Source organism: Phacochoerus africanus, chromosome 6 (genome assembly GCF_016906955.1).
Source record: "Phacochoerus africanus isolate WHEZ1 chromosome 6, ROS_Pafr_v1, whole genome shotgun sequence".
NCBI classification, from domain to species: Eukaryota; Metazoa; Chordata; class Mammalia; order Artiodactyla; family Suidae; genus Phacochoerus; species Phacochoerus africanus.
Window position 1 is genome coordinate 108,206,551 of NC_062549.1, and position 20,851 is coordinate 108,227,401.

The window sequence follows — 20,851 nt, forward strand, 5'->3', positions numbered from 1 at the left end:
TCACTATATTGACATAGTGTTGTACACTTAATGATTATTCAGAAATGATTATTTCTGAATCTAAAGAGCCTTTTTCTTTTGCTTTTTAGGGCCACACCTGTGGCATATGGAAGTTCCCTGGCTAGCTCACAGCAACGCTGGATCCTTTAACCCACTGAGCAAGGCCAGGGATTGAACCGGCATTCTCATGGATACTAGTAGGATTCATTTCAGGTGAGCCATGACAGGAACTCCCCAAAAGAGCTTTAAGTTACAGTTTCTACCATCGAAAGCCACTGTAAGTTCTAGTAAAAATAAAGTCTTCTCAAAAAAAAAAAAAAAATTCTTTGGAAAGAATTCCTAGTTTTGAGACTCCTGTCCTTATCACCAGACTTCCTTTAAAAAACTCTGTTTAGGAGTTCCCACCATGGGGGAGCTGGTTAAGAATCTGACTGCAGCAGCTTGGGTCACTGCAGAGGTGAGGGTTCAATCCCCAGTGGGACACAGTGGGTTAAAGGATCTGGCATGGCTGCAGGTGTGGGTCAGATTCAATCTCTGACACAGGAACTTCCATATGCCACAGGTGCAGACAAACAGGGAGTTCCCATCATGGCACAGAGGAAATGAATTTGACTAGGAACCATAAGGTTGCGGGTTCAAAGCCCTGGCCTTGCTCAATGGGTTAAGGATCTGGCGTTGCCATAAGCTGTGGTGTAGGTTGCAGATGTGGCTTGGATCCCGAGTTGCTGTGGCTGTGGTGTAGGCCCACAGCTGTAGCTAGGATTTGACCCCTAGCCTGGGGGCAGCCCTAAAAAGCAAAGAACAAAACAAACAAAATAAACCTTGTTTATAATGACAGTAGGAACAATACATAAAACTATTTCCTTAGTCTTATCTTCATAAAGTTTTCTCATAGTTTTGTAACTTTTGTAACTAAAAGGCAAATATATTCACAATATTTTAATTTGAATTTTCTTTATTACTATTACTAGGCGATTTAACACTTTTCTAAGTTTGCTTTGTATTCTCTAGGTGAAGCTGGTTTATGTCTGATGCTCATTTATCCACTGAACTCTTGGCACTGTCCTTAGGTATTTGAATAACCTCTTTATTATGTTTGAGATACATATCCCTTTCCTATTTAAACCTCCTTTTTAAAAACTTTTTTCACTTGCCTTTTTTTTTGGTCTTTTTAGGGCCTCATCTGTGGCATATGGAAGTTCCCAGGCTAGGGGTCAAAAAGGAACTGCAGCCACTGTGAGCAGTGTCTGCGACCTACACCACAGCTCACAGCAACGCTGGATCCTTAACTCACTGAGTGAGGCCAAGGATCAAACCTGCGTTCTCACGGATGCTAGTAAGATTCATTTCCTGTGAACCATGATGGGAACTCCAGAAGTCACTTTCTTTTATAAACTTTTCTTATGTTTTATCATTACTCCAGTTATGATTCTCTTTTTATTTCCTACTAAATTTTTATGTTTCAGAAATAGTTAACTTTTGAACTACACTTGGAATTTAGTTATATAGTTGGCTTTGGAAATAAAAGTTAGATTAATCTCATATTTCATCAATTATTTCCTTTTCCCTTCTGTTTTATGATATGATACTTAGTTTAAGGCTCTACTATCACTGCTTTTATCTTTATGTTTGCTAGCATTAGTCTTCACTGTTGTTCTTGATCAGAATAATTCTGTACAGTCTTTTACAATTTTCAGAGGACCAGAATAATCTTGTATGGTCTATTAAAATTTTCAGAGGAACTGTGTGGAATCTATTTGAAAAGTTTCCCATATTAGTTATATTTCTTATTCATATAAACTTTCCATATTATTTATATTTCTTATTCAGAAATTCGGTGTTTAAACCTATTTAACTTTCCATTCATTTCTCGTTAAAATATGTGTGTATATGAACTGTGTGTTACTTCTGCTAGTTTCCTATCCCTTGCTAGTCTCCTCTTGCTAGTTTTTCTCTCTCTCCTTAATTTCCCATTCAATATCCATTCCCTCCAATATCCATTATCTATCAAAGGTTTTCAAGAAGGCAATGTTTTGATCTAAAAAAATGACATTTCTCAGCTAGGAATGATAAAGTGATATGCGTTCTGGCAATAATTTATCAGCGGAAGCTGCTTCTGGAATGGCTAATAGCACCTCTTGCGCTTTCTTCCTTCCTGACATAGATTTGGTGCCCATAGATGGAAGTGTTATCTTGAGAGCAAGATAATGAAAACCATACCTAAGGATAGCAAGAGTTAGAAGCAATTTTGGTCCCTGATGATATGGAGCTGTCATAACATCCCTAAATATTACCTCTGGACTCTAGTTAGTCCACTGTAGTTGATTTTCTATTATATGTAGAGATGGCATCTACTTTAATAACTCAAATATCTTTTCTCATTTTCCTATGTGTCCAGGTAATACGTTGTTGTTTTGGAGGTTAGGAACATGATCTCCTATTAACTACATTTTAAAGCTGGCTGTCACTTAAATTTTTTTTTTTGTCTTTTTGCCTTTTCTAGGGCTGCTTCCCATGGCATATGGAGGTTCCCAGGCTAGGGATCTAATCAGAGCTGTAGCTGCTGGCCTATGCCAGAGCCACAGCAGCTCGGGATCTGGGCCGCGTCTGCGACCTACACCACAGCTCACGGCAACGCCGGATCCTTAACCCACTGAGCTAGGGCAGGGACCGAACCCGCAACCTCATGGTTCCTAGTCGGATTTGTTAACCACTGCACCACAACGGGAACTTCTAAAATGTCCTTAAATCATATATCTGGACCTCAATAATTCTGCATTATTAGTAAAGTATACAATATCAACTGTAAGCAATATTTATGACTTTCCAGCATGTTTTGTCTTTTATAGTTATAATATTTTCATTGAGAAAATTAAGATAAGCACAAATATAAAGCAAAACAAGAAAAAACAACAAATAAAAAACATTTTAATTACAGTAATCCTGTAATCCCAACACAGAGTTAACATTCTGGTATATATTTCCCCACGTTTTCATTTCTATATACTACTTTATTTCTGAGTTTTAAGATGTAGACATTTCCCCCATGATTTAGTATCTCATAAAATGGGATACATCTTATACTTGACAGTATCTTAAGAATGTGTCATAGTTGATAGTGTTTTCTCTTTCTTAGTGGCACATAAAATGATGCACATTTAATAGAATTTAAAATGCATTGATTCTAGTAACTGTTTGTTTAAATATATATTTAAAAAGTAAACTAGCATATATGTTGCTTTATGTTTTAGCTTAATATATCACGAACAGCTTCCAAGTTCAATATTTTATTTGTTTTCAATAGCTATACAGAATTTTGGCCTTCAGATATTTAATTCAATGTTGGAAAATTCGATTGTCCTCAACTTTTCATTATTATAAACTTTGCTTCAAATAATCTTTTTTGCACATTTATACGCTTATTTCCTTAGGATAAATTCCTTAGACTTATGGGTTCAGAGAAGATTCAGACTTTTAAAAGGCATTTGCTATTTGATGCCATATTGCCTTTGAAGTCTTTGCTAAGACATGTCATATAATATTAATAATGGGAATATGTATTTGTTTTATTCCTGTATCTGAATGGGAATTCCTTTTTTTTTTCCATTAAATATAATGTCTCCTGTTATTCTAGAATTAGACACAGCTAGAAAACTTGCATAAAAGTCAACATCTTTTATTTTCACTGTTCATGTTAGGGACAGCTCTCCTAGTATTTTCAGAGAGAGGAAGAATTTCCTAATATGTAGAGTATTTACAAAATCTAAGAAAACTAAGAAGTGAATCTATTCAGCGTCTTATCTTCAGACATCTGTTTTATAGGATTTCTGTGATTTTCCAGGCACAGTCTATCTAATAGGAACAACTATTACCTGATCTTCATATCCTTCTATCTTCACAGGTGTGAACTGATCCATGTTATACTGGGCAAATGCACTGTTTTTTAAAAAGTAAGAGGGGGAAGAGGGAGAGAAAAGAGAGAAAATAATTACATATAAACAAATACAAAAGAGACTGTGCAAACCCTCCCTGGTGCTCTTTCCCTTTCTCTCCAGACAACTGGAGATAGTCTTCAGCTTTCTGAAGGAAGTCCTTTCCACAGAGATTTCAGAAGCACCCTGAGTTCTGAAATGACTTTCTCTTCTCTACCCCTAAGCTCCAGTAGAGCTTCCACTTTTACAATTCCTGTTTTAAGACATCTTATTACTGTGAATTACCACAAGTTTTAATCATTCAGACACTTTTGGTAATTTAAAAGACTCTTCAGCTAATGCACCATTTTGGAAATGTCTGCTTTATTCTGGGAGGCAAGGCAGAGGAAAGACCATAATCAAATGTACTAGAAGGTGTGTGACATGGAAGGAGGGTGAGGTGACAGCAGAGTACGAGTCAAGTCTCAGAGGAGAGCTGAATGCAGAGTAGAGGCTATTAAACAAAGAGATGTGAATAAATAATCCAAGTACATGCCTAATATTATTGCTTATTTGTCTAGTGCTAAGTTATGAAACTCTATATTTTCCATGACTCGCTAGTATATCCTACAAAGTAAGCTAAAGTGAAAGATGAGGCAAAAGAAAGATGGAAACAAGCTGTAGTAAAAGATAGCACCATACACTTAAACTCTTACAAGAATCAGTTTCTCACAAAACTCACTTGCCAAGGTGAGAGTTAAATATCAATCCGGCCCAATTTTTTTTATTTTTTTAATCAATATTTTTAATGAAGTATAGTTGATTCACAATGTTGTTTTAGTGACCTTCATTTTTTAAAAATTATTTCCCCAATACAATTTTTTTCTACTGTACCAATGACACATACATGTACATTCTTTTTTCTCACATTATCATGGTTCATCATAAGTGACCAGACATAGTTTCCAAGAATCCAGCCCAATTTTAACCTACTACAATACCTGTTAGACTACTGGGTTTTATGCAGAGCATTAAACTTTTTCTAGACTTTTAAAGAGGAACCAAAGTAAAAAATATTTGAACATCTTCAAATATTTAAGGGTAATCTTAAGTTTTCTTATTTTTTTAAATTTTAAAATTTTTGGCCTTGCCTGTGGCATCTGGATATTTCCAGGCCAGTGACAGAACCTGTGCCACGGCAGTGACCCAAGCCATAGCAGTGACAATGCTGGATCTTTACCTGCTGAACCACCAGGGAACTCCCATTGTGTTTTTACTGCTGTACAATAAATAAATAATTTTCTTTTACACTATATCCCCATGTAGCAAAGTGAGTTTTAAACACGCTGGCTCATCAGAAAGGAATATAAAGTGGATTAAACATTTATTTATTTATTTATTTATTCTGTCTTTTTAAGGCCACACCCTCGGCACACAGAGGTTCCCAGGCTAGGAATCCAATTGGAGCTGTAGCCACAGGCCTACGCCAGAGCCACAGCAACATGGGATCTGAGCCATGTCTGCAACCCACAACACAGCTCACAGCAATGCCAGATCCTTAAGGGAGGCCAGGGATGGAACCTGTGTCCTCATGGAAGCTCGTCAGGTTTGTTAACTGCTGAGCCACGACGGGAACACCCGGATTAAACGTTTATTTACAAAAAAAAAAAAAAAAAAGCTTAAGGAATAGGGAGAAAATAAGTACCCCATTCTAGACTATGTCCTAAAACAACAGATTACAAACACTACCACCAAAGTATGTTAACACTTAATCTCATCTCAAGTAAATAGTTATCTCCATTCTATCAGTTGTACATGCCAAAAACTTGGGATCGTCTGATTCTTCCTTCTCTCACATTTAACATCCATTTGCAAATCTTGTAGATTCTACCTTGAGTACATATTCAGAATCTTACTCCTTCCCACCACCTCTTCAACTGCCACTCTAGTCTACACTACAACCATTTATCTCTGAACTACTCTAGCAGTCTTCTAAGTACTCATCTTAGTTCAATCTCTGCCCCCCTCCATAGCGGCCAGTGATAAATGATAAAATATTTCTCTCTATTCAAAACCCTCTAATAACTTCCTATCTTTCTCAGAATAAAATCTACTCTTTAACATGATCTACAACATGCCACTTAATTCAGAAGTGCTGGGAATTATCAGAGAATGGTTCTCGTGGTCAGAAGCAGAGGTGGAAATCCAGGAAAGAGGGTAAATCCTAAAGGAGGGTCATTCAAAACTCCATTATGGCAATAATGACGATGATAATTATTGAAGCAACATGTACTATGATGACTATGGCCAAGGGACTGAGGCACCTCATTAGAGAAATTAAACTGAACTCTTCATCCCTACAGAAAATCAGTCTTATTTGAGCAAAGCATTCTTCTTTAGCAAGAAGGTTCTCCAAGATTCTAGAGTCTATGAGAACCAGAATATTTATAAATACAAACCTTTATTGTCAGTGCAATTAAAGTAATTGAAGCATCTGAACTAGATACCAAATTCTAGGGTCACTTCTAATTGGAAATTGGATGACAGGCTTAGGATGCAATCATCCTTAGGTCCTGTCATTCTACTCCCATGCCCCCTTTCAGCAGTACCTTATCAAATAGAATAAAGAAAAGATTTATTCTGGATAGTTCTCAAAGATGAAACTAAGACCAATACGAAAGGCAAATCAAAGAACTTGCCTTGTGAAACAGTGAGTTCCTTTTTACTAAAAGCACTCTGATTAGGTAACTATCTATTGACAGAATGCAGATGAAATTCTTCCAATGAAAAGGCAGAGGGTAGATGGGTTGAACTAACAAATCATGAATGTCTTTTTCTATGGCAGATTCTATGCATCTAAAAGAAACCAGTATTAGAATATATTTTTAGGATGCGCCTAAATCAATGTATAATTAAAAGAAAAAGCAATGTAAAATTGAGATACCATTCATTATGGCAATTATGTTTCCCAGGCGGCAGTTCTTAAAAAACACTTTCTATAGCTTAAATCGTTTAGATATCACAACAAATGTCTTTATGATAATTATTTGTTGCTCTGCATCAAAGTCCTTGTTCCACCTTTCCAATCCATCCCTGTTCAATCATTATCCAATTCTGGTTTCCTCTTTACAAAGGAATTCTAGGTCAGTTGGATAGACAGTGACTGAAAGAGCAGTTTGTATGGAAGAGTAAGGCGGAACAGTGATAAAGCCAGAGAACAGGGGGCTTGAAAGAGTTTAAATTTGAAGACCAGAAAGCCACCAACCAACAAAACAACAATCTAATGTTTTTAAAGACAAGGACAAACACTGCAAACCAGGTAAAATGGAAAAAATAAAAATCATTATTAAAAAAATGATTTACAGTTAAAACTGAAATATAAAAAGACAAGGACAAAATGAAAATGCTATTTTAGAAAAAAATAATTAACCTGACAGTGATAAGGAATCAATGACTGAGCAGAATAATTGTGCTATTATGCTATAGTTAACCCTACTAAGGTACTCCATGAATATCTGCTATTTTTTGGTAATTTGAGAAACATTTTATTCCTCAATAGCAGCCTAATCGTTCTATAATTGGCAGTTATAAAAAAAATTCAGCTTGAACTAAATGAACTATAGAAGAAAACCTAATAGCTAACATTACACTCTGCTTTAATATGGAAAATCTGAGCAAAAATAAGTAAGAACATATAATAAACTTTAAGAAGGTAAACGATATTTTAGAGGAGTATTATTTTCTCCAAGCAGGAGGAGGTAGGGGAAGCAACGAAAACTGTTAAAACAACTTTATTTTGAAGTATTTTACTTTTTTTTTGTCTTTTTGTCTTTTTAGGGCCACACCTGCAGCATATGGAAGTTCCCAGGCTAGGGGTCCAATTGGAGCTGTAGCCGCCAGCCTATGCCACAGCCGCAGCAACGCCAGATCCAAGCCGAGTCAGCGACCTCCACCACAGCTCACGGCAACGCCGGATCCTTAACCCACTAAGCAAGGCCAGGGATTGAACCTGCAACCTCATGGTTCCTACTCGGATTAATTTCTGCTGCACCACAACAGGAACTCCTATTTTAAAGTATTTTAAACTTAGTTTTAAGGGTACTAGTTTACTGTCAATGAAGTTCACCCAATATTAGAACAACTTATAAGTGGATTTAGAAAGATACTTACTGTGCTGCCCCTTCCCTGAGGAGATTGTCATTATTAAGTAGTAGCCGGACATCTGAGGAGGGAAAAGGGAAAACAACGTTAAAGATGTTAAAATTAAAATGTTCAGTATAAGACAATCTTGAGAAATTTTAGCAGATCTCTAGATTAGATTTTTAGACAATTAGGCTTTGCAAGATTAATCTTTGGATATTCTGTATGTGTAGAAGTCCTGAACATGTACCCAGATCTTATGTTCATGGATTTGCACAGTATTATTTGTGGCACAATAATCCAACAATAAATTCTCCAGGAATTTCACAGCAAATAAAAAATATGGTTTACAGAAGGTTATGGTTAGAACTGTTAAATTTTGTATTTAAGAATCATCTTAAATTAGATTAAGAATTATAGGCTTTTCTATAACATCAGACCAAGAAAGCTGGGCATAATTCAGTTAGTGGCATTAAAATGTTGAATATGTTTTTCTTTTGGAGAATCTGCTGTAGGGGCTTACGATCTTTTCAAAAAGCTGCCTGTCAAGAGTCTAGCCATTTTTCTTTTGGAAGAGGAGGGTCCTTATTACTAAGAAACTACCAAGCAATAACCTAAGAGAGAAGGCTAATTATAAGCCAAAGGCAACTGACTCTTCGAGCTTCTGAAAGGGGCTGGCAGAGGCCAACGTGTAGCATGCCAATAAAAACCAGCCCTTATGTCACAAGTAGCTTACAAACTCTTAAGCTAATGCTTCGTTATCAATTATTCTTATGATATTCCTGTAAATTACTTCCAGTTATCAGAAATAAAACAAGGTACTTCTAACTACAAAAGCCAATAATTTGTATTAAGTTAAGAATTTGTCGGAGTTCCCGTCGTGGCGCAGTGGTTAACGAATCCGACTAGGAACCATGAGGTTGTGGGTTCGGTCCCTGCCCTTGCTCAGTGGGTTAATGGTCCGGCGTTGCCGTGAGCTGTGGTGTAGGTTGCAGATGCGGCTCGGGTCCCGAGTTGCTGTGGCTCTGGCGTAGGCTGGCAGCTACAGCTCCAATTCAACCCCTAGGCTGGGAACCTCCATATGCCGCAGGAGCGGCCCAAGAAATAGCAAAAAGACAAAAACAAAAACAAAACAAAAAACAAAAAAGCAAAAAACAAAAAAAAACAAAAAAAGAATTTGTCTAAGCTAATCAGTTGGATAAAGTTCAAGTTGAAGGAGCATTTCTAAAAGCTCCATTGCTGAAATTTTACATTTGGTCAATACAGAAGAAAGAGTCAGGGAGGAAAGGCTGCCTGTTTTTCTTGCTGTTAGTGCTCAAAAATCCAAAAATAAGTCTATGAAGAAGACGGTCTTGATTTACTTCTATTGTATTATTTTATTTCTAGTAAATAACATTTATATGTTTCCCTAGCTACTTTTCCTCTGCATCATTAATTTTACCAGTGGAGATTATTGATTGTTCTACAATTTGTGGGGCTGTACGCAAGGTGAAATGAATACCACAGTTCCTCTAAGCAGGTAACATTCTAATGTAAAACTAGAATTTCAAAGTAAGTGTGTGCTAAATGGAACCAAGATGCACAAAGATTATGATTTTACTTAAGAGGAACTTTAAGATGAATTAATTTATAACTTAAAAAGGGATTATGATGATTGATATCAACACTAAATTCAAGACTCTTCATCTACGTTTTTCATTCTATAAGTTGTGTTAAGACAGAGAACAGTATGGAAAGTTATAAATATACTAGAATAGTGGTTTCCACACTGGCTGTGACTTAGAAACACTTGGGAGAACTTGATAAAACAGATTACCTATTTCACCTCAGATCTAATGAACGAGAATCTTAAGAGGGTGGTAACACTGGAATCTGTGTATTTAATAAGCTTCCCAGATATAGTCAGCTTAGCCCTAATGGCTCTAGAAAGTGTCCTATTTTATCGCATCTCCTAAGGAAAAGCTCTGAAGAGATTTAAGCTATGATTTACAATGATAGATATAAAACTATCAAAATAATTTTTTATTGTTTTTACATTTATCAATATTATACTACTTTATTTTTTGGCTGCAGCCTGCAGTATGTGAAAGTTTCTGGGCCAGGGATCAAACCAGCACAGTTGCAATCTCCACCACAGCTGTGGCAACACCAGATCCTTAACCTAATGTGTCACAAGGGGGCCGCCAATATTAAACTACTTTTAATCTTTTCTCACATAAGATAGGTATCCTGATTTACAGGGTAAGAGCATGCTTTTGACTCAGACCTAGGTGTGAATCTTCACTCTGACACTTACCAGCTGGGTGATACTGGACAAGTTATTCTAATCTCTTTGAATCTTGATGTCCTTATCTTTAGCCATAATGTTATAAGGATTAAGAGACAGCAAGCACTGGAGTTCCTGTTGTGGCGCAGTGGAAAATGAAACAGACTAGGAATCATGAGGCTGCAGGTTCAATCCCTGGCCTTGCCCAGTGGGTTGGGGATCTTGTGTTGCTGGGAGCTGTGGTGTAGGCCGGCAGCTACAGCTCCGATTAGACTCCTAGCCTGGGAACCTCCATATGCCTTGGGTGCAGCTCTAAAAAGGCAAAAAGACCAAAAAAAAAAAAAAAAAGAGATAGCAAGCACTCAGTGTTTGTATGTAATTAGAGTCGGCTTAAAATAACTAAGTACTAATCCTTACTCACCATTGAACACTTCATTAAATTCCCCTGGCGGTGCATGAGTGATGAATTTAGCAGCTATGCGTACCTAAAGAGAAATAAAATTTACAGTAAAAGAACTGTGAAGAGTAACATATAAGAGGGGAACGAATTAACATGTTAAAAAAATTTTTAGCACATTCCTTTAAATAAAATTTCCTGTTTGAACCTTCACAGTTTGGGTGCCTTAAGATTTTCTTTAATGATGAAACATAAGCAGCATCACTAATTTTAAAAGTAAGACAAAGATGACTCCACTCATCTAAACTATTCAATACTGTCCTAAAGAATGCTGTGGAAAACATTTCTTCCATTATTCATTCTAATTCCCTCTCCTGTGCACCACTGCCATTCTGTTTCTGGGTCTTCTTGTAGAGATGGATGCTGAAATGTTAAGTTGTAACCTGTATATCTAATTTTTTTCTCCTATATTTTATCTTTTTTTGGTCATGTTATGCTTTGTGTAGGGAGAATTCCTCAGCTGCATTTTTCAGCTCATTAACATGTTCTTTAGCTGTGCCCATTTTGTTATTCAATTACTTTAACTGTTCTTTTTTTTTTTTTGTCTTTTTGCCATTTCTTGGGCTGCTCCCATAGCATGTGGAGGTTCCCAGGCTAGGGGTCGAATTGGACCTATAGCTGCCAGCCTACGCCAGAGCCATAGCAACGCAGGATCCAAGCCATGTCTGCAACCTACCCACAGCTCATGGCAACACCGGATCCTTAACCCACTGAGCAAGGCCAGGGACCAAACCCACAACCTCATGGTTCCTAGTCAGATTCGTCAACCACTGCGCCACGATGGGAACTCTGGCTCCTACTTTCATAACAATTTTCTTCAATATTATCTGGGTTTCCTCTGATCTTAACTGTTTTTCATGTTTTTGAACCATTCTGCTTTCTATCAAGAAATGCTACAAGCAAATTCGGCCCACTGATGACTTACCATTTAAACTGTTACTAATTTATTTCTCTTTCCACTCTCACTTTTCCTATTTTTTTCATTTTAAAAGTTTTGGCAATAAAAGTTGAAGTTTTACTATGTGCTCAGTTTGCCATATAAATCATTCTCTCATCTCTCATCAAATAAAATATGAAACACAAAGAATATATAAACCAATATAAAGAAAAAAACAATTTGGAATATCATGTGGCAGTATCTTTATCTATATAATAAATGATGTTAGCATTGATAATAATAAAACTGACCTCAAATGGGTCACTCAGTATATAACTCTAATACACTATGAGAGAAAAGATGTTGAAAATTCCTTAATATCTGATGTGATGAGTATAAAGATGATTCAACTTGCTGAAAAGGGGCAAAGAAAAACATGGTATGTTTAACAATAAACTGGGAGTTAAATGTTGTGGCTCAGCAAGTTAAGAACCTGATGTAGTCTCCATGAGTATGCAGGTTCAATCCTTGGCCTTGATGAGTGAGTTAAGGATCTGTGGCAGGTGGCAGATGTGGCTTGGATCTGGTGTTGCTGTGGCTGCAGCATAGGCTGCAGCTTCAATTCAACCCCTAGCCTGGGAACTTCCACATGCCATAGGTGCGCTGTAAATAGAAAAAACAAAAAAACAACAAACTGGGAGTTCTCGTTGTGGCTCAGTGGTTAATGAATCCAACTAGGAACCATGAGGTTGTGGATTCAATCCCTGGCCTCGCTCAGTGGGTTAAGGATTCGTGTTGCCGTGAGCTGTGGGTAGGTTACAGATGCAGCTCAGATCCCAAGTTGCTGTGGCTCTGGCGTAGGCAGGCGGCTACAGCTTGGATTAAACCCCTAGCCTGGGAAGCTCCATGTGTCTCGGGTGCAGCCCTGAATAGACAACAAACAAACCAATAAACTGAGCTCTATTTTCCAGACAGATATTCTATTGATTTCTTTTCCTTTTTTTTTTTTTTTTTGTGTGTGTTTTTAGGGCCATACCTGTGGCATGTGGAAGTTCCCAGGCTAAGGGTCAAATTGGAGCCGTAGCTACTGGCCTACACAACCAGGACAACCAGCCACAGCAACACAGGATCCGAGCCTGTCTTTGACCTACACCACAGCTCACAGCAACACTGGATCCTTAACCCACTGAGTGAGGCCTGGGATGCATCCTCATGGATACCCGTCAGATTTGTTTCTGCTTAGCCATGATGGGAACTCTCCAATCTCCTAATTTACTGCCCCCTCTTTGGTAACCATCAATTTGTTTTCTATCTCTGTAAATCTGTTTTGTAAGTAAGTTCATTTGCATCCTGTTTTTAGATTCCACATATAAATGATATCCTATGATATTTGTCTTTCTCTGTCTGCCATAACTTCATTTAGTATTATAATCTCTAGGTTCATCCATGTTACTGCAAATGGCATTATTTTACTCTCTCTTGTGGTGGAGTAATATTCTAGTGTGTGTGTGTGCGCGCGCGCGCGCACATGGCACATGTCTTCATCCAGATAGACAGATGGATAATGAACATGTACCAGCCTACACCACAGCCATAGCAACGTCAAATCCGAGCCGCATCTGCGACCTACACCACTGCTCAGGGCAACGCCGGATTCTTAACCCAATGAGTGAGGCCAGGGATTGAACCCCAAACCTCATGGTTCCTAATTAGATTTGTTTCTGCTGCACCATGACAGGAACTCCAATATTTGTAGATTTTTTTGATGATGGCCATTCTGACCCATGTGAAGTGACACCTCATTTTAGTTGTGATTTGCATTTCTCTAATGATTAGTGATGTTGAGCATCTTTTCATTTGCTTTTTGGCCATCTGTATGTCTTCTTTGGAGAAATGTCTTTTTAGATCTTCTGCCTATTTTTTGATTTTTTTTTTTTGTCTTTTTGCTATTTCTTGGGCCACTCCTGCGGCATATTGAGGTTCCCAGGCTAGGGGTCAAATCGGAGCTGTAGCGTCTGGCCTACGCCAGAGCCACAGCAAGGCGGGATCCGAGCCACATCTGCAACCTACACCACAGCTCACGGCAACACCGGATTGTCAACCAACTGAGCAAGGGCAGGGACTGAACCCGCAACCTCGTGGTTCCTAGTCGGATTTGTTCACCACTGCGCCACGACGGGAACTCCGGATTTTTTTTTTTATATTGAACTGCATGAACTGTATATTTTGGAGATTAATCCCTTGTCGATCACAATCTTTGCAAATATTTTATCCCATTCTGTAGACTTTTTGTTTTATGGTTTTCTTTGTTGTGCAAAAGCTTATGTTTGATTAGGTCCCATTAGTTTATATTTGTTTTCATTATTCTAGGAGATGGAGCCAAAAGATATTGCTGCGATTTATGTCAAAGAGTGTTCTGCCTATGTTTTCCTGTAGGAGTTTATAATACCTGGTCTTACATTTAGGTCTTTAATGGAGAAGTGTTCTACCTACTGATGACATGGGTTGATATTTATCATACTGTTGAGTGAAAAAGGTAGCAAAATGATAAATTCTTGTTTTTTTTATTCCCCCCCCCCTTTTCGGCAGCACTAGTGGTATACAAAAGTTCCTTCGGGAGTTCCTGCTGTGGCTCAGTGGTTATTGCAGATAATGCCAGATCCTTAGCTCACTGAATGAGACCAGGGATGGAACCCATGTCCTCACAGAGACAACATCTGGTCCTTAACCTGCTGAGCTGCAATGGGAACTCCTGAAAAAAAGAATTTAAAAATTCTTTTAAAAATAAAAAAGGGGAGTTCCCGTTGTGGCTCAGTGGTTAACGAATCCAACTAGGAACCATGAGGTTGCAGGTTCGACCCCTGGCCTTGCTCAGTGGGTTAACGATCAAGCATTATCGTGAGCTGTGCTGTAGGTTGCAGACATGGCTCGGATCCGGTGGTGTTGTGGCTATTAGGTAGGCCGGCAGCTACAGCTCTGATTGGACCCCTAGCCTGGGAACTTCCATATGCTGTGGGTGTGGCCCTAAGGGGACAAAAACAAACAAATCAATATAGCATGTTTTTTTTTTAATAAAAAAATAAAAAAAATAAAAAAGTGGCAAGATTCCCTGGTGGTTCAGTAGCTTAAGGATCCAATATTGTCACTGCTGTGGCTCAGGCTGCTGGGTGGTGTGAGTTCAATCCCTGGCCCTGGAACTTCCACATACCACAGGTGCAGTCCTCCCCCAAAATAAAAGAGGCATGATAACATTACCCATATAATAAACAATTTTTTTTGGTTGCACCCATGGCATGCGGAAGTTCCCAGGCCAGGGTTCAAATCTGTGCCACAGCAGTGACAATGCTGGATCCTTAACCCAACAGGCCACCAGGGAACTCCTTGAGTTTAAAAAACTTATCTGAGAATATCAAGAACATGAGAACTGTCTAATTAAAGAAATCAAAACACCTCTTAGTTCACAAACAAAAGTAGAGAGATTTGAGAATAAATATCCTATGGCAAGGGTGAGGTTCTAAAGGAGCAGTTAAAATAAATTTAGTCATTAGATGCTACCATGGGGTCCTAAAACACTGTTAAAGTAAACAATCTCCATGTTACCTTCTGAAAGTTACTAAAGAAGATAGATTACAGTCAACTCTGTGTATTAATGGGCTCTGCATCCAAGGATCGAAATATTCAGGGAAAAAAATTCCAGGCAGTTCCAAAAGTCAAAATTTGTGGAGTTCCCTGGTGGCCTAGTGGTTAAGGATCCAGTGTTGTCACTGCAGCGGCTCGGGTTGATCCCAGGAACTTCTACATGCCATGAATGCAGTCAAAATAAATAAATTTTTAAAATAATAATAATTAATAAAAACGAGTTTATCACATACTGGCAAATATTTACATAGCACTTACATAGTATTATAAGAAATCTAGGAGTTCTGGTAGTGGCTCAGCAGTTAACGAATCCGACTAGGAACCATGAAGTTTCAGGTTTGATCCCTGGCCTTGCTCAGTGAATTAAGGATCCGGCGTTGCCAAGAGCTGTAGTGTAGGTAAGCAGACGTGACTTGGATCCCATGTTGCTGTGGCTCTGGTGTAGGCCGGTGGCTACAGCTCTGATTAGACCCCTAGCCTGGGAACCTCCATATGCCATGGGAGTGGCCCAAGAAGAGGCAAAAAAAAGAAAAAGAAATCTAGAGATGATTTAAAATACATGGCAGCGACAGATAACTGGATTAAGATGTGGTGTATATATACACAATGGAATACTACTCAGCCATAAACAAGAACAAAATAACGCCATTTGCAGCAACATAGATAGAACTAGAGACTCTCATACTAAGTGAAGTAAGTCAGAAAGAGAAAGACAAATACCATATAATATCACATATCTGGAATCTAATCTATGGAACAAATGAACCTTTCCAACAGAAAAGAAAATCATGGACTTGGAGAAAGGGGGACGGGGAGGGAGTGAGATGGACTGAGAATTTGGGGTTAACAGATGCAAACTATTGCCTCTGGAATGGATAAGCAATGAGACTCTGCAGTATAGCACTGGGAACTATATCCAGTCATTTACGATGGAGCATGATAATGTGAGAAAAAAGACTGTGTATGTGTGACTAGGTCACCTTGCTGTACAGGAGAAAACTGACATAAGACTGTAAACCAGCTATAATGGAAAAAATAAAAATCATTATTAAAAAAATAACAAAACAAAACAAAATAAAACACATGGCAGGATATGTTTAAGTTATACACAAATGCTGTATCATTTTATGTAAGGGACTTGAACATCTTTGGATTTTGGTATCTGTGGGGGTCCCTGAACAAATCCTCCTCCATGGGAGGACCATACTTAGTACTGGATAAACATTTGCTAGTCTTTGAAGGCAGGTTTTGAAGTGGTAAGCTGATTTGTCACTGTAACAATACCATAAAAATACCTTGAGGAACACTAAAAATCATAATGATACATTTATATAATCACTATAAAAAAAATCTAAACGTCTGCTCTATTGTCTCCAAGGCATTTTACATTTTGACTCACCCTCCCTCATTCTCCTACAGCTTAGCTTCTAGACTTACAGCTGTATTCCCACCTTAGGGCTATTGCAACTTTTGTTCCTTTTGCCAGAAATGTTCTTCTACCAGAGTTCACTTTCCTCTTCATTCAAATCTCCGTTCAAACGTCATCTACTAGGAGCTCCCGCCGTGGCACAGTGGTTAACAAATCCGACTAGGAACCATGAGGTTGTGGGTTTGGTCCCTGGCCTTGCTCAGCGGGTTAAGGATCCGGCATTGCCGTGAGCTGTGGTATAGGTCGCAGACGCGGCTCGGATCCAGAGTTGCTGTGGCTCTGGCATAGGCTGGTGGCTACAGGTCCTGGGAACCTCCATATGCCACGGGAGCGGCCCTAGAAAAGGCAAAAAGACAAAAAAAAAAAAAGAAAGGCAAAAAGACAAAAAAAAACCCCCAAAAACCAAGAACCAAAAAAATATCATCTACTAAAGTACCCTTCTCTTACTTCCTGACTTCAACATACTAATTAGCTACTCTACCCTCCATACCTTTCATATTCTTGCCCCTTTACCTGCTTTGATTTTCTGCAAGGAACTTGACACTACTGAACATATACTTGTGTTTACTGCTCAACACCCCCAAAAGAATTCCAAGAGCATAGAGAAGCAGTCCACAAACTGCTAAAGTAAAGGGCCAGATAGTAAACCCAACTGTAAACTAGTGAGCGTAATTGCGTATTCCAGTAAGACTTTATTTTGGTTTTTGTTAAATGTGGTATAAATGACAAAGTTATATTTAAAGTGTATATTTATTTATTTTTGCTTTTTAGGGCCACACCTGCGGCACATGGAGGTTCCCAGGCCAGGGGTCCAATCAGAGCTGTAGCTGCTGGCCTACCCAACAGCCACAGCCAACACTGGATCTGAGCCACATCTGCAACCTACAGCACAGCTCACGGTAATGCTCGATCCTTAACCCACTGAGTGAGGCCAGGGATCAAACCTACAACCTCAAGGTTACTAGTTGGATCTATTTCCACTGCTCTCCAATGGGAACTCCTGAGGCAATGATTTTGATACACATATACCTATACAGTCTGAAAGAACTATCTCCCCATTGAGTTAATTAACACATTCCTTTAGAAACTTCAATTTCTAATTCATGTAACTTTCACATCGTGAAATATTATTTTTCTTTTGATTTTTTTCATAACCATTCAAAATATATTAGCTTCTAAGACATATAAAAACTGGCAGTGGACCAGATATGCCAACTCCTGGCACAGTGCATAAGAATTCATGTTTATTCACTGCTGTGTGTATCCAGGACTGAGACTTGGCACATGCTAGAAATGTAAATGAATGAATACTATTTTATTGTTTACAAAACTCTTTCATAACCTGTCTCTCTTTTGATCTTAAAACAGCTTGTTAAAATAGGGAGGTAAGAGCCTATTATCCCCTGAAGGAACAGGTTCAGAAGTGCATCCAAGGTCACATACATACAAAGGGATGGCAGCAAACTAGAAAATCAACTATACTATACAGTACTAACAGTTATTAAAATTCAGGATTCTTTTTAGTGTGGTTTCACAGATTTGGCATAGTTTTTATTTTATTATTATTATTACTTTGTCTTTTTAGGGCCATACTCACAGCATATGGAAGTTCCCAGACTAGGTGTTGAATCAAAGCTGCAGCTGCTGGCCTACACCACAGCCACACCAATGCCAGATCCAAGCCACATCTGTGACCTACACCACAACTTTCGGCAGTGCTGGATCCTCAACCCCCGAGTGGGCCCAGGGATCAAACCCATGTCCTCATGGATACTAGCTGGGTTTGTTTCCGCTGAGTCACAATGGGAACTCCTACTATTTTTTTATGGCTACCCCCTTGACCTATATATACTGTAGCTGCAGCAACACCAGATCTTTTAATCCACTGTGCTGGGCTGGGGATTGAACCCACTCCTCCGCGCAAATTGAACTGCTGCAGTCAGAATCCTAACCCACTGTCCATAGTGGGAATTCCTGGCCTAGTCCTTTTAGAATTTTTTCTTTTTTAAACCAGGAATTGAGACAAGGCTTTGCTTGTGAAAGCTACAGTTATCACAAAGTTGGGAGGGATAAATAAAATGATAAGAACTTAAAAGTCTAGCCTCAATGCTGTGTCAAAACAAGATGAAATTTAAGAGGTTAACAAAATCACTGGCACGAGCAAAAATGGAGAGAGAAATGGCTAAGCAGCAAGCTATTGCAAAAATATTCTTGTTGCAATACAAATGAGGGACAACACTTGCAGTAACAGTAATTTAGTCCATCATTCTCAAGAGTACTGTGGGGAAAGAAAGCTGACAATAGGTATATTGCATGGAGGAGAGGGATATCAACCCTCACCTAAGTGAGAATCACTGATAGGGAGGTTTCAGTTGAATAAAAACTTCACTTTGCTTAAGAAAAAGTCCTTATTCTAGAAAGTAACAGTTTCACTGTACACAGCATTCATATGATAGTATATGCAGTAAAGGGTATATAACTCCATCTGTATTTTAAAGGGGGAGTGACTCAAGCCTCATACAGAATTCACCCCTTCATATATTTAAATATTCCAGTAATGTTAATGTTATGCAATTCATTGTATTGTTTCTAACCTAAACAAGGGGAATTTAAAATCTACAAGTATCAATGAAAGGTAAGTTCTCACAGATTTCAATTTCTTCCCATTCTCATTACCCTCTCCCCTCTCCAAAGAGGAAAATAAAGAAAAAACCAAACCTTGCAAGATTAAAAATTTTATTTTTATATTACTAATATCTGCACCGAAGCTTAAAAACTAATCAAAGTGAGAAAGTAATATTCCCATTGTTTCCCAGAAACTACTTAATTTTGTTAATTTTGTTAATCTTATTAAGAAACTTTAGAAAATATATTAGAAAAAAAATTTACAAAATTTTTATAAAACTCAAATTTTTAGCTTACTGAATAATCTTCTAATAATAGAACCTGCAATTTCAGTATTAAATCTACTTATAACTAGCTTTTTTTTAAAATTTTTTAATTTTTTAAATTTTTTAATTTTTTTTTGTCTTTTTGTTGTTGTTATTGTTGTTGTTGTTGTTGCTATTTCTTGGGCCGCTCCCGCGGCATATGGAGATTCCCAGGCTAGGGGTCGAATCGGAGCTGTAGCCGCCGGCCTACGCCAGAGCCACAGCAACTCGGGACCCGAGCCGCGTCTGCAACCTACACCACAGCTCACGGCAACGCCGGATCATTAACCCACTGAGCAAGGGCAGGGACCGAACCCACAACCTCATGGTTCCTAGTCGGATTCGTTAACCACTGCGCCACGACGGGAACTCCTATAACTAGCTTTTTAAATGATTTCCTTAACAAAAGAACTTCACATTGAATATTTAACAACTACAGCTCTTTGTAAATATTAGGTGGATAATTCTGAACAGGCGAGAAAGAAATCTTTCCTAGATAATATCCACATTCCAATTATCAGCAAAGCCCAGGTCAGTTTATACTGTCCAGATTTTGTATACTTCAGGAGCCAAATCTCTGCCATCGAGGTATCTGCAAAAATCTTTTATCTCCCTCATTAGTCTACTGAGTGTATTAAAGACCTTGCTTCCAGGCCTTTACTCACGCTGCCCTTGGATATTGTGCCTCTCATCTTTGCCTGTCTAAACCATTCCTATCTTTTAAGGTTGAGCCATCTGTTTCTTTCAAAGATATATTCCCCATTACTTATAGTCTCGAAATTCCTCTGTATTTCTACCATTCTTTGAACATTTATTACAGCACCTAAAATATAATTCCTGTTGACAATAAGGTTCTATAGGCACCATTCTGTTCTCCAAAACTTGGGCAAACTACCCTGCTTTCCTTTTCTGTACTATGCAGGGTCTAGCAGAGTAAATGGCACAAAGGCAAATAGTAAATGTTTATAAAACCCTTCCTGAATAAATGACACTAAGTACGTGTGCTTAGTTTTTAAGATTATTTTGAGGTACTACGGCAAAATGGAAAGATATAATAGGTTCCAGAGCTGAACAGACCTGGACTGGAATTTCAGTCTCTCAATCTCTTTGAATCACATCCTTTCCCTAAAGTGGGATAGTATCTACTTCTTAGAATTGTTGTGAAGATTAAATAAGATATGTCAAGTCTTTGGCAAAAATAT

The 20,851-nt window shown here is 38.3% G+C and overlaps 1 protein-coding gene across 1 annotated transcript in view; it reads right to left on the reverse strand.

Moving 5' to 3' along the window:
- Positions 1–20,851, reverse strand: part of CAPZA1 (capping actin protein of muscle Z-line subunit alpha 1) — a 51,544-nt gene that overhangs the window by 16,920 nt on the left and 13,773 nt on the right. Inside the window, exons 2-4 of the mRNA XM_047785002.1 lie at positions 10,739–10,802; positions 8,082–8,133; positions 3,873–3,936 (exon numbers count right to left, since the gene is read on the reverse strand). Coding sequence (XP_047640958.1) covers positions 3,873–3,936; positions 8,082–8,133; positions 10,739–10,802 — 180 coding nt within the window. The remainder of the gene's footprint in view (positions 1–3,872; positions 3,937–8,081; positions 8,134–10,738; positions 10,803–20,851) is intronic.